Source organism: Thamnophis sirtalis, unplaced genomic scaffold, assembly GCF_051295495.1.
Source record: "Thamnophis sirtalis isolate CommonGarterSnake01/CBP01778 unplaced genomic scaffold, rThaSir2_p1.2 scaffold_16, whole genome shotgun sequence".
Lineage (NCBI taxonomy): Eukaryota > Metazoa > Chordata > Lepidosauria > Squamata > Natricidae > Thamnophis > Thamnophis sirtalis.
The window spans coordinates 2,621,546-2,636,212 of NW_028261396.1; the positions used below are offsets into that span (position 1 = coordinate 2,621,546).

A 14,667-nucleotide genomic window follows, 5' to 3' on the forward strand; every position below is an offset into this window, starting at 1 on the left:
GTATGCCGCCCTTCTCCGGGAGGGACTCAGGGCGGCGAACAACTCAAAAGGGGAAAGGGAATACAAACACAATACATATAATTAAAATACACAAGAGTCATACGGCCATACCAGTCGAGAGGGGAGGGGAACTCATCAACCCCAGGCCTGCTGGCACAGCCAGGTTTTGACAGCTTTCCGGAAGGCCTGGAGAGAGGTGAGGGTCCGAATCTCCGTGGGGAGTTCGTTCCAAAGGGCCGGAGCTGCAACAGAGAAGGCCCTCCCCCGGGTGGTAGCCAGATGGCATTGGCTGGTGGACGGAACCCGGAGGAGGCCGACCCTGTGCGATCTAACGGGTCTGTGGGAGGTAATTGGCAGAAGGCGGTCTCTCAAGTTTTCTCAAAATGTACCCGGGAAGAGGAATGTTTTTAAAAGCTTCTTAAAATAAGGTTGCGTTTTGTCTTCTGGGAAGACGTTCTACAGGAAGGGAGCTCTTGTGAGTCTCCTGTCACAAATCTTGAGAAGTTGGTACTGTTATCCAGAAGTACCTATAAAAAAAGGTAAAGGTTCCCCTTGCACATACGTGCTAGTCATTCCTGACTCTAAGGGGCGGTGCTCATCTCCGTTTCAACGACAAAGAGCCAGCGCTGTCCGAAGACGTCTCCGTGGTCATGTGGCCAGCATGACTAAATGCTGAAGGCGCACGGAACACTGTTACCTTCCCACCAAAGGTGGTTCCTGTTTTTCTACTTGCATTTTTTATGTGCTTTCAAACTGCTAGGTTGGCAGAAGCTGGGACAAGTCACGGGAGCTCACTCCGTTACGCGGCGCTAGGGATTTGAACTGCCGACCTTTCTGATCGACAAGACTGTTGAAGTCTCTAAAATTGCAAGGCTCCTCCTAGTCACATTGGATTTTAAAGGTTATCATCAGCATCTGGAATTAACGCTGGAAACCTACTGTGTTGCCAACCAACACAGCTCCTTCAATATTGGTGTTCTACAACACTGGATTGTCTAGTGTTAATATGAAAGATGGGTGATCATTAAAGGCAGTTCCAGGTGCACATAACGAAAGTTACCTGCCCTTCGAGAGTCAAGGATTCCAATTACCTCTATTATTACATCCAGAGACCCAGACAACATGTTAAGGAAGCAATTTGTGCATGTTAGAAGTATTCCGTAAACACATACCCAAAATCAAAAGCAATTCTTGAGCTCTTCCCAAAGCAAACACAGGGATGAGGCCTCGTCCTCCCCGGTTTACAATATCGTGTACAGTGTTACAGAATCGAGCCTCCCGCTCCTCCCGCTTCTCGTGGATGTGAGTACCGTACGTTGATTCCTAGACAAAGAGTCGAAGAATTACAACACTACATATGCACGTAATCACGGTTCCACCACAAAATCGCGGACAAAATCGCGCTCGCCGAAAGCGTGCATTTGACGTCATCACAGCGCGACGAAAACATCGCGCTGTGATCGAAAAATGTAAAAATAAAGCTAAAACCTTACCCTAACCCCCCCAAACTTAACCCTAAACCTAACCCTAACCCTTAACCTAACCCTAAACCTAACCGTTAACGTAACGCTAAACCTAACGCTAACCCTTAACCTAACGCTAAACCTAACGCTAACGCTCTAACCCTAACCCTAACCCTTAACCTAACCCTAACCCTTACCTTTATGTGAATCGGCTTGGTTTAATTTTAATTTTATTTAAATGTTTAATTTTTTTCGTCGCGCTGTGATGACGTCACATGCGCGCTTTCGTCGAGCGCGATTTTGTCCTCCGCGGTTTTGACGGGTCACGCGTAATCACAATCTTCATTTCTTTTAGAGTTTGTTGTACAAAAAAAATCTCTCACCAGGTTGATGGGGAGAAAACAAAACAGAATTGGTGTTCTCAAGTGTTAACCATTGACCAATTACACTGCTGGCAAATAATGAATTGTCTTTAGATCAAGCTGCTCCTTTGGATGATCAATGTTACCGAGTCACAAACAAGAGGACAGCTAAGTCTCACTGTCTGATATGACTTCATCTTTAGCTAACGAAAAAGATGGACACAAGTCACTGAAGAGGGAGCACAAGACCGAGGCTGCGCACACCACACTGCGGCAGGGGAATTATCCAGAAAAAAGAGTGTATGTGTATCAGGGGTGGGTTGCTAATCCTGTTCCAACTGGTTCGGTTGGAACGGGGCCGGTGGCATCCTCGTGCACGAGCGCAGTTCACGCATGCGTCTTAGCGCCTGCGCGATGCTCCAGCTGCTCGCGGAGACTCGCGCAGGCGCTGTATGTGCCATGCGCCTGCGTGGAAGCGCAGAAGCCTTCAAAGACCGGTAAGGAGCGCGGGCGGGCGGGTGGGCCCTTCGCCGTTCCCGGAAGTGACTTACTTCCGGGTTCGCCGACCAACCGGTTCGCGGGGACTGCCGCGAACCAGTTGAAACCCACCCCTGATGTGTATCTACGTGAATTGATGTACATACCAGGATATATTAAAGAAGAAACTTACAATGATCAGAATATCAGGCTTAATATTGGGAATCTCAGCTGCCATCAAATGCCGGTCTTCCTGTCTTGAGAAGTCACCTGTGTATAAAAGCTTTTAAGAAAGAAGTAAAATGACATTGTAATTATAAAGATTAAATAACAAAAAAAGTTCCAGTCTAATCCATGACTTTTCAAGGGCAGCCCTTGAAGAGCATTCGGAGACTTCAGCTTGTCCAGAATGCAGCCGCGCAAGCAATTGTGGGTGTACCTCGGTACACCCACGTTACACCTATCCTCCGCGAGCTGCACTGGCTGCCTATTGGTCTTCGGATACGCTTCAAGGCGCTAGTCGTCACTTATAAAGCCCTTCATGGTATTGGACCTGGGTACTTGAGAGACCACCTGCTGCCAATTACCTCCAATAGACCGATTAGATCCCACAGATTAGGCTTCCTCCGAATTCCATCCACTGACCAATGCCGACCGGCAACCACCCAGAGGAGGGCCTTCTCTGTGGCTGCTCTGGCCCTTTGGAACGAGCTCCCCGTGGAGATTCTGACCCTCACCACCCTCCAGGCCTTCCGCAAAGCCCTTAAAACCTGGCTGTTCCGACAGGCCTGGGGCTAATGAGTTTTTTGTCCCCCCCTCGAATGGTATGGTTGTTGAGTGTTTTAAATTGTGGTATTGTTTTGTTCATGTTCTTTTTTTCTTATTTGTAACCCCCCCCCCCCCCCCTGACTTGGTTGTGAGCCGCCCTGAGTCCCCTCCGGGGAATAGGGCGGCATAGAAATATAATAAACTCAACTCAACTCAACTCAAACTTTTGGTTTATTGCCTTAGTATCTCCAAACGTGTACTGTTAATACTTTGGATTAAGTGTACTGTGGATTAAGAGCAAATGCTTGACAAGGAACCTGTTCTGACCTAGGCTTCCCAAGATCATGAAGCTGACTCCTCATCCCAATAAAACCTTTATCAGGCTTGGAGAGTTGCCAGGCCGATATCTTCCAAATGCCAAGCTGTAGCAGCAATACTTGGCAAGAAGTCAGGAACAGATCTTCACCCAAATGGATTGAACTAATTGTCTCCTGCAAACTCCCCTCCCCTTTCACTTTATTCCCTATAGGAGGGGCCATTCACCGTCCACCTGTGCTTTTACTCCTCAGTTGGCCCTTGTTCCTTAGCTATTTCCTTCTCCTGGCAGCTCTGCGCATGCACACATTGGGAACAGGCTCCAGCTGTTCTTCTGCCACACTGATATACGACTCCAAAGACAGCTGATAACTGTCGGACGGCCCTGGCCCTATCCCTTGAAGAGCCGAGGTGGCGCAGTGGTTAGGGTGCAGGACTGCAGGCCACTTCAGCTGACTGTTATCTGCAGTTCAGCGGTTCTAATCTCACCAGCTCAAGGTTGACTCAGCCTTCCATCCTTCCGAGGTGGGTGAAATGAGGACCCAGACTGTGGGGGCGATATGCTGACTCTGTAAACCGTTTAGAGAGGGCTGAAAGCCCTATGAAGCGGTATATAAATCTAACTGCTATTGCTATTGCTATCCCTGCCCTCATCACAACCTTCCCCAGACTCCAGGACTGGCCCATGTTCCTCCCCAACCTCCTCACTGTCTGAGTCTGCCACCAGCTCCGCTGGCTGCTGGCGGGCCACAACAGGACCAATATGACATAGCAAAATATACTTTTAAGCACAATGTTCTGATACTGTTTAGATTAGATCCTTCCAGTGCTAAAGGAAACAGCTCATATCAGGGGCCTTTAATCTTCCAAGCTGCTGGTGTAAGAGAAAGAGAATACCCCCCTCTCTCCCCCAAAAAAACCTAGTTCCTCTGAAACGGCAAACTCATAGAAACAGAGTTCCAGAGATTTCTCCACATTCTAAGGAAATACCTTCACTCCAGCAATCTCTATCATGAACATGGCTGCTCCCAGAACATGTCCGGCATGGTAACACCAGAATTTGATGCCAGCCACCTCTTTCACTTCATGAAAGTTTATTGTTTCAATTTTCTCCATGCTTTCTTCCAGGTCGGTCTCTGTGTATAGCATATCGTCTGCAGAGATATTGCTAAATAAAACAATAAGGGCAGATCATCATCTCGTTCAACAGATTTTCAGATGTAATTTTTATAATAGGGAAGGGCTTGAAAATACTCACATGATCCCAAGTCCAAAAATTCATATTATTTTAGGGTCGTTTTTTTTTCCTTACCCGTTAAAAAAGTTTAAACTTACCTACTATTATCCATTATCATTGTATTTTTTTATGTGTTTTAACTTTCTGTGGGGACTGCTTGGGTGAATGAATGAGTATGCCTGATTCGGAGGACCTGCCGGGAGAAGCGGGGGCCATGGGGGTGGTTGGGGGAACTAGAGACACGGGAGAGGGTCGGGGTATTACGGTCGTAACAGGGAGGGGCAGATATGGCGGGGACTTCAGGGCAGGCCATTACCGGGGAAGGAGGGTTCGCTACATTACAGAGATCCCTCCTTCCGGCCCTGTGAGTCCCACTCCGAGACCAGATGGCGCAAGTAATCAGGACCCTGGACTCAGGCTGCTGTCGCTAAATGCCAGGTCTGTGGTACATAAAGTTCCTCTCGTCCGGGACTTAATTTTAGACGAGAGGGCAGACCTGGCATGTATTACTGAAACCTGGCTGGGCCCAGAGGGAGGAGTCCCCCTTGTAGAACTGTGCCCAGAAGGATTTCAGGTGCTGCACCAGCCGAGAGCTCAGGGAAGGGGTGGAGGTGTGGCCGTTGTTATCCGGGAGTCGTTAGTTCCTCGTAGGGTCCCTGCTCCGGAGCTTGTCGGGTGTGAGTCTCTGCTGATAAAGTTGGACCTCAAGGGTCAAGTGGGTTTGCTGTTAACGTACCTGCCTCCCAACAGCGTTGCAGCAGCCCTCCCCTCGCTCCTCGAGTCGGTAGCCGAGCTGGCAATTGAGTTCCCTAGGTTGATGGTCCTGGGGGACTTCAATTTGCCTTCGCTCGGTGAAAACTCTGATGGGGCGCAGGAGTTCATGGCTTCCATGACAGCCATGGGCTTGACCCAAGTAATTCGGGGCCCAACCCATTCGGCGGGTCACATGCTCGACCTCGTATTTCTCTCGGAGCAGTGGATTTGTGATCTTGGTCTGAGGGGTAATGACATCATACCCCTGTCGTGGTCAGACCATTGCCTACTGAGGCTCGACTTCCAGAGGCCAAACCCCCACTGTAGGGAGGAGGAACCGACCAGGTGGTTCCGCCCCAGGCGACTCATGGAGCCTTTAAGGTTCCAGACGGAGCTTGGGGTTATTCCTGATTCTTTCGCCCACAATCCGGTAGAGACTTTGGCTGCTGCCTGGCATACGGCAGCGTCAGAGGCCCTCGACCGGATTGCGCCACTACGGCCCCTCCGAGGCGGCGGATCCCGGAGACCCCCTTGGTTTACCGAGGAACTCCGGGAGATGAAGCGCCGGAGGAGATGCCTAGAGCACCGATGGAGGTCCAATAAGTCCGAATCGAACCGAGCAATGGTAACCACCTGCACCAAGGAATACACCAGAGCGCTTAGGGCAGCGAAAAGATCCCACATAGCCACCTTGGTTGCGTCCGCTGAATCCCGCCCAGCCGCCCTGTTTAAGATAACCCGCTCCCTATTAAATAAAAGGGAGGTAGGGGAGCCCTTGCAGGGCAGAGCTGAGGATTATGCCCAATTCCTAGCGGACAAAATTGCTCGGTTTCGGTCGGACTTGGACTCCACACCCGCAGTTCCAGCCGAGGCACAAGAGGATCAAACGGAACATCTCTGGGTTGAGTTTCAGGATGTTACCCCGGGGATGTGGACAAGGCCATGAGGGCTGTGAGTGCCTCCACCTGCGTACTGGACCCGTGTCCCTCATGGCTGGTTACCAGCAGCAGTGAGGTGACACGAGGCTGGATCCAGGCAGTCGTGACCGCCTCTCTTCGGGAGGGGAACTTCCCCGCCGCACTGAAAGCGGCGGTGGTGAGACCCCTCCTAAAGAAGCCATCTTTGGATCCAGCTGTCCTTAATAACTATCGTCCAGTCTCCAACCTTCCCTTCCTTGGGAAGGTTGTTGAGAAGGTGGTGGCCTTTCAGCTCCAGCGGTCCTTGGAGGAAGCAAACTATCTCGACCCCTTCCAGTCAGGCTTCAGACCCGGTTACAGCACAGAAACCGCTTTGGTCGCATTGACTGATGATCTTTGGAGAGCCAGAGATGGAGGATTCCCCTCCATACTGGTTCTCCTTGACCTCTCAGCGGCTTTCGATACCATCGACCATGGTATCCTTCTGCGACGACTGCGGGGGGTGGGAGTGGGAGGCACCGTGCTACGGTGGTTCTCTTCCTACCTCTCAGACAGGTCGCAGTCGGTGTTAGTGGGGGGGCAGAGATCGTCCCCTAGGCCCCTAACATATGGGGTGCCTCAGGGTTCGGTCTTATCCCCCCTACTATTCAACATCTACATGAAACCGCTGGGAGAGATCATCCGCAGGCACGGGATCAGATACCATCAATATGCGGACGATACTCAACTGTATCTGTCCGCCCCGTGCCAACTCAATGAAGCGGCAGACGTGATGAACCGGGGTCTGGAGGCGGTTATGGACTGGATGAAGGCTAACAAGCTTGTGCTCAACCCAGAAAAGACCGAGTGGCTGTTGTGTTTCCCTCCCAAGGATTCCACCGATATTCCATCTCTCAGGCTGGGGGGTCAAACTCTACACCCCTCAGAGAGGGTTCGCAACTTAGGAGTCCTCCTAGACCCACAGCTATCGTTCGACCATCATTTGACGGCTGTGGCTAGGGGGGCATTCGCCCAGGTTCGCCTGGTGCGCCAGTTGCGGCCCTACCTGAATCGGGAGGCACTCACAACAGTCACTCGGGCCCTCGTGACCTCTAGGCTGGAATACTGCAATGTGCTCTACATGGGGCTGCCCTTGAAGAGCGTCCGGCGTCTTCAGCTGGTACAGAACGCAGCCGCGCGAGCGATTGTGGGTGCACCGCGGTTCACCCACATTACACCTATCCTCCGCGAGCTGCGCTGGCTACCTGTCGACTTCCGGATGCGCTTCAAGGTGCTGTTAATCACCCATAAAGCCCTACATGGTAGTGGATCTGGATACTTGAGAGACCGCCTCCTGCCAATTACCTCCCTGCGACCAATAAGATCACACAGATTGGGCCTCCTCCGTATTCCATCGGCCAGCCAGTGTCGGCTGGCAACTACAAGGAGGAGGGCCTTCTCAGTAGTTGCCCCGACCCTTTGGAACGAGCTCCCCGTGGAGATTCGTACCCTCACCACCGTCCAGGCCTTCCGCACAGCCTTGAAGAACTGGCTAGCCCGTCAGGCCTGGGGATGAAGATAGTTGCCCCTCCCGAATGTTGAATGCATGTTGGCTATTGCTTTTATTATATGTGTCTTTGTTATTGTCTACATTTCCCCTTCCCTGATTTATGTGAGCCGCCCTGAGTCCCCTCAGGGAAAAGGGCGGCCTACAAATGTCAATAAATCACTAAATCACTAAATCACCTGACTTTGACATAATCTGAGAGCAGCCATCTATAAATTGCTTTTGTAGCGTGAGTCATGAAGGTTCTTCCTTTAAAGCTGGTTTTTTGCAGAAACCACGGCAATGCCCCACAGTGATCCAAATGGAAACTGAAATAGTCAAAATAAAAATAAAAAATGGGGGTTAGTGGGTGGGAACTGAGGTAGATGCTATTACAGCAAACAGATACATTTAAAAATGTATCTTTGTTTTATTAAAATACTTAACCACAATGAGAACACATCTGCTATACTTCTTTAGCATTCAAAATTCAGTCAGACAAATCCAATAAGCATTCTAAACGTCAGCTTTGTAACATTTACAGGACTGGGACTGCAGAGGGAGGGTGCAATCCATTACATTTCGGTTCTGGCCCAGCAGGAGCCGTTGGAGCTGCCACCAGATTCCGACAGTGAGGGACCCTCTGAGTCGGCTCTGGAGGATGTGGAGGACCCTGGACAGGGTTCCGACTCCGAGCAGGGCGCAGAGAGGCTGGTTGGCCACCAGGAGGCGCTTGAGCCTTGGACCAGTGGGGAGGAGACAAGGGAGAGTGAGCCTGACGCTAGCAGTGAGTTGTTCCTGGATGCTCGGTACCGAAGAGCTAATAGGCGTCAGGAACAGTTGCGCAGTTACAGGAGGTAACTGCACTCAGCTGGCGGTCATTAGGCTCCTCTCCAGACTATAAAAGGACTGCTTGTGCACACGTCCCTCTTGCAGAGTCAACGCAGGAATTAATGTCGGAGAACATTATTGTGATCTTGGCAGGCTGGATTGCTCCCAGGTCTTATCTGTGCTGGATTGCTGCCCAAGCTTGTCTGTGCCAGTTTGCTGCCAAGGACCTGTCTGTCTGTTAATTAAATGCTGTAACTTATCTTTGGCTCGGAGTGTGTGTTGGTGTGGGATGAGCGGGGTCAGAACACATTTCTAAGAACAGAACAAAGCTTCAAGTCTATGGATGGGGGAAAGCATATACATATACCAAAACATGGCAGGAATTCTGAGGCTCCATTTCTGTCTGATTTTGGTCTGTTTCTAGACTGAAAGAGAAGTGGTCCAGGCAGAAATGTTATGGGGTGAAAGACAACGACATACAACAGCAATCTAGGGAATGCAATGGAAGAAAAGCACTGGGATGACTGGGAGAGCTGGGGGATGATTTAGATAGTTGCCATCAATGTCCTTGATTTCAATGCATCCTGTTCAGCTGCTCCGCCCCACCCCAGCTCTCTCGCTTCACGTTTTTCCATTTCCTACTGTCCTTTAGCTGTGGCTACAGACAAACTCCTTGGCTTCAGATGCACTGTAAGAATGATGAAAAGGCAGACTACAGGAAGATCCGGGCAGTGGATAGGCTGGTTAAATATGCCATGTTTCAAGCCAAGAACCGTGATAATGGCAGGGGATGGAGAAACTCAAGGGAAGTAAGCAGGGGTGGTATTTGCTTACCTTCCCTACCGGTTCGCAAATAAGACCCCGTCTGCGCATGTGCTTAGCTTTCCGCGCATACACTTTGGCTAAAAACAAGTGCCTAAGTGAGATAGGGGCGGGTGGGTGGGGCCACCCAAAACTTCCGCTACCGGTTCAAACCCGGCAGAATACTACCTCTGGAGGTAAGGAAAGCAAGGTGATTCGACAATCAGTGGCAAGTTAGAGCAGTGTTTCTCAACCTTGGCAACTTTAAGTCCTGTGGACTTCAACTCCCAGAACCCCCCAGCCAGCATAGCTGGCTGGGGAATTCTGGGAGTTGAAGTCCACAGGACTTAAAGTTGCCAAGGTTGAGAAACACTGAGTTAGAGCACAAGCCACACTTACCCGGATGGGGAAGATGGTTTTGGTTCTGCCGAATGGCAGCCCTCCCAAAACCAGCTTGACATAACTTCAAAATCACAATGTTTTTTGCTTTGAAAAAGAATATATTTTCAGTTTTGTGCTTAGCCATACCCAACCACTGTGGTTTCTGTGCTGAACCCAGAAACAGTTTCTTGAAGACTACAGCTGCCACAGAAGTAGTTTGAAGGCAAGATAAATCATACATCACTTACTGACTTATCAGAAGGAGATCAGTTTCAGCTGGATCTATAAGATCAATGTAAGGAAGAGCATCCATTCCTTCTAAGCCGGGGTGGATTCCACAGTCAAGCTGAAAATGCATATTGAAATCAAGAAGAATATTACCAATCACTAGAGGCAAACATACATGTACATCTATGGCACTGAAGTCAAACTAATGAAGCTTATACTGCATACTTAAATATTTTGTAATGTTATTCTAATCTTAGGATTTGCATGTTATTTTCATATGATAATAATCAAGAATTGTCCATATTTGGGCCAGTACGCTAGAGAAAAAAAAATAGAACGAGTAGAAATTTTCTATGACATTAACAGCAATGGAGATGAGATGAATTTTAATACTGTTGCCCTGAATGTAGTGTACAAGTAATATTGAAATAAAGTCTAAGCTATACAATGACTAGCTTTAAACTGAAATTTCATTAAAATGGAACATTATTCAAACATTCTCATCTTTGTATAATTAACAGAAAAATGGAATAGCCAAGACAAATACCTCAAAATGTAATTATTTCCTTACTGAATAGCCAACAAGAATGTGGCAGTGTATTTTTTTTTCCTAGGACAATCTCCTCATGCCCAAACCCACCAAATGTTAAAGTTGATGTAAGTTTATGCGGAGGTTGACCAGACAAGGTTGAGAGCTAAGGGATAATTTCAGGACTTTTTTTTTTTTTAAAAAAATATTTTTTATTAAAGAACTTTTAACAAAGTAAAAACCATATAAATAGCCAAGGATATACCTTGTTAATTCTATACTCCTCCACCAGAGGTGGGTTCCTACCAGTTCACACCTATTCGGTAGAACCGGTTCATCAAATCTACCGAACCGGTTAGAAGAGGTTCCACCAGTGGACCCGGAAAGCAGGCCACACCTACAGAAGAGGTTCCAAATTTTTTTGAAACCCACCACTGGTCCTTGGATATGATTATTCTACACTATCAGGCTCTTATTTATAAAACTCGGTGCCTCTGTGAAAGGTAAGGATGACTACTGCGTTTGTGGTGCAATCAGAACATTGCGTGTGTTGAAGTTGTTTTAACGCAAACCAAAGATGCCTTTTAAAAACAAGTTTCCATCCTATTCTTATGCATTCCAGTGCTGTGTGGGAGGTAATTTAAGGTGGTTCTGACAAGTGTCGTCGGCATCTTCATATCCGGTCACATGGGCAGCAAGCCACTCCCATCCGGTCACACGGGTGGCAAGCCACTCCCACAAAGGAGGCCACACCCACAGAGTAGATTCGAACAATTTTTGAAACCCACCACTGTCCTCCACCCAAAATACATACACTTGGGGGGAAGGATTCAGAATATACATTTAAGTGAAGACACTGAATGATATATATTCTCAATAAATTGAGAATTGTCAACAAAAAAGCCTTACAGCCAAATGTGGTGCATGAAAATGGATAAGAAAAACCTCAGGTGGATCTAGCCACAACTGAATAAGCAGCTACTGTACTTTTATTACAAGACACATGAGTATATTTTATTACAGATTATAATCATATGCAATATATTTTATCAAAAACATTTATTCTTAAAAGTTGTTTTAACATAGAACTATTAATATTGTCCAGGAGTCGCTCTAATGGCTAAGAACAAACACACACTTGAATAACAAGAAAATTAAAATTAAGAATTTTACAAATAACGTAACAGGAAAATTACATTACCATTATCTTCCTTCCTTTGAATTCCAAAACAATACATGATCTTCCTACTTCCTGCCCAGCACCCCTGTAAAAGTTGTTAAAGGAAGTTTAAAAAAACACACCTCAGTTTATTGAAAATAAACAAAACATGTACAACTATTCAAGCACGGTGAGATTTTTTACCTTAACTCAATACTCTCATTTGGGTAGAATGATATAACTTATTTAAAGAACTCTTGGCTGTGTGAACCATTAGGCCTAAACTTTGAACTCTTAAGATGAACTCAAATTTATTTAAATGACCTAAACTACATCACTGTGACATGGTCTTTTTCACTCAACTACAATTATGGTAGAATTAATCAAACCTTATCTAATTTTGGCTATACAGTATCAAAACTAGGAACAGAGGAAACTGAAATTTGCTGTGCATACTATACTAGACATGTTTGGGAGATAAATACCAAGTTATTGATCAGGGATTTTGGGGGTGTTTTTTTTTGCAGATATTCTGCATCAAATCCCAGCAATTGTACAACTTTTCAACTTTCTGAAGCCTCACTCGGATGTGGAACAAAATTTCCGAAAGCCCTTCTCCCCACATCGATACTTGAAGCTCACTGAACCCAAATATTAAGTATATAACAAAAGTTGACAACTTCGTTCAAAACCTCCTTCTTGCATAAGTTTCCAGGTTTCTAAAAATCCAGACTTTTAGAAATGGCAACAAAGAGAAATTTATTTTTTACTCCAGTCGTTATCTGGGTTTTTGCAGCACAACTCAATACCTGCATCAATCAAAGATATGCATGAGATTTTATGAGCATTTTAACCATTTTGGGACAGGCTAATATTCCATTTGGAAAACATATTTTTATAGAATTTAAATTATCTCAACAATAATCTCTTCCACAATCAGGCAGTCCACAGCCTTTCAGAGGCATGTAATATGCTTGTCTGACTCTTAGTGATCTAGAGGCAATGCAAAGACATGACATATAATAATTGCAAGTAAATTTACAGGGAGAGCCAAACCAGTTCCTAATAATGATTAGTCATTTGCCCAGACAAACTCAAAAAGAAAAATCCACTTAATTCCAGTTTATCATACAGGTAAGTCCTTGCCTTACAACTACAATTGAGCCCAAAATTTCTGTTGCTAAGCAACAGTTTTTTCTGAGTTTTGCCCATTTTACAATTTTTTTTGGCCACAGTTGTTAAGTGAATCACTGCAAGTGTTAAGTTAGTAACATGGTCGTTAAGTGACTCTTGTTTCCCCATTGACGCAGTGGTTAAATGCAGCACTGCAGGCTACTTCAGCTGACTGCAGTTCTGCAGTTCTGCAGTTCGGCTGTTCAAATCTCACCGGCTCAGGGTTGACTCAGCCTTCCATCCTTCCAAGGTGGGTAAAATGAGGACCCGGATTGTTGTTGGGGGCGATATGCTGACTGTAAACCGCTTAGAGAGGGCTGAAAGCCCTATGAAGCGGTATGTAAGTCTAACTGCTATTGCTATTGCTAAAACCATCGAAAATATGTCTTTTCCGATGGTCTTAAGCGACCCCTGTGAAAGGGACGTTCGACACCCCCCCAAAGGGGTCCAGACCCACAGGTTAAGAACCGCTGCTCTGAAGGTTACACAACCCAGAGAAGGCATCAATCAATCAATCAATCAATCAATGGATTTGTATACATTGTATTTTGCTCTGGGAGGTTGGGATGGAGGGAAGGTTGGAGGGGGAGGGGAAATATTTGTAAAACTTATTAAAACTCTTCAATTAAAAATAATCAATCAATCAATGGATTTGTAGGGAAAAAAAGTTAAAGCATTCTGGGAAAAAATATGGTGGATTATTCAAAATATTTTTAGAAAGAGGATAAAGTTCACTCCTCAGATGTTCTTGTTAAGTATAATTATAGAGACTAATTTGATTCTGAACTTAATAACGGCAGCAAGGCTGTTGGTGGTGCAGTACTGGAAGAAGGAAGACTTGCCTACTATTCAAGAAGGGACATTAAAAGTAGTACATTTAGCAGAGATGGCCAAAATCTCAGCATATTTGAAGGACCGTTCGGATGAGAAATACAAGTTTGAATGGAAAAGATGGATTGACTACATTCAAAATAAACATTGGACTAAAGAACTTCAATTAGCCTATGAATGAACAAGGAATGTTATAATTTATCTAAATTTAGTTTAATAAAAGGGGAGTTAAAGTGCAAGAAGGATGTAGGATGCTATGGTTAGTTAGTCAGTGTTTCCCAACCTTGTCAACTTGAAGATGTCCGGACTTCAACTCCCAGAATTCCCCAGCCAGCTTTCGCTGGCTGGGGGATTCTGGGAGTTGAAGTCCGGACATCTTCAAGTTGACAAGATTGGGAAACACTGAGTTAGCTTATGTTAGTGTGTGATTGTTAAATGTTTATACATTGTATTTTGCTCTGGGAAGTTGGGGGGGGAGGGAGGGTTGGAAAAATAATCAGTCAATCAATCAATCAATCAATCATCCTGACAGTTCCTGATAAGGCTCTCAAGGCAACGCCAGGGACCTCCAGACCGAAGGGAGCGTTGGGAGAGAGTTTGGAATCAGGGGAAGGGGCGAGGGCAGAGGGAGCGCGGACAGAACTCCGAGGACCAACGCTTCGCCGTCACTCACAAGGGCCGAATCAGCAGCTGGTCGCTCTCTTCAGCCGGGACGAAGGCCTCGGTCCTCCTCCTGGCCGACATCTTTAGCGGGAGGAGGAAGAAGAGCGGCTCGTCTTGTCTTTCATCGGCAGGTGTACCTCACCTCCCCGACGCCTCTCTGTCCCTCCTTCTCTCTCTCGTTCTCACACAGACATCCATATACACATGGGCTCTAAGACGAACCGGAAACACGACATCTCCTAGTACGCATGCGT

At 46.7% G+C, this 14,667-nt stretch overlaps 1 protein-coding gene across 1 annotated transcript in view; it reads right to left on the minus strand.

The window, feature by feature from the left end:
• CPSF3 (cleavage and polyadenylation specific factor 3) overlaps positions 1–14,606 on the minus strand; it is a 32,198-nt gene extending 17,592 nt beyond the window's left edge. Inside the window, exons 1-7 of the mRNA XM_087702726.1 lie at positions 14,424–14,606; positions 11,789–11,852; positions 10,079–10,176; positions 8,018–8,146; positions 4,376–4,553; positions 2,496–2,585; positions 1,173–1,323 (exon numbers count right to left, since the gene is read on the minus strand). Of these exons, the coding sequence (XP_087558852.1) occupies positions 1,173–1,323; positions 2,496–2,585; positions 4,376–4,553; positions 8,018–8,146; positions 10,079–10,176; positions 11,789–11,852; positions 14,424–14,494 (781 nt within the window). The 5' untranslated portion in view covers positions 14,495–14,606. The remainder of the gene's footprint in view (positions 1–1,172; positions 1,324–2,495; positions 2,586–4,375; positions 4,554–8,017; positions 8,147–10,078; positions 10,177–11,788; positions 11,853–14,423) is intronic.
• Between the last annotated feature and the right edge of the window lie 61 nt (positions 14,607–14,667).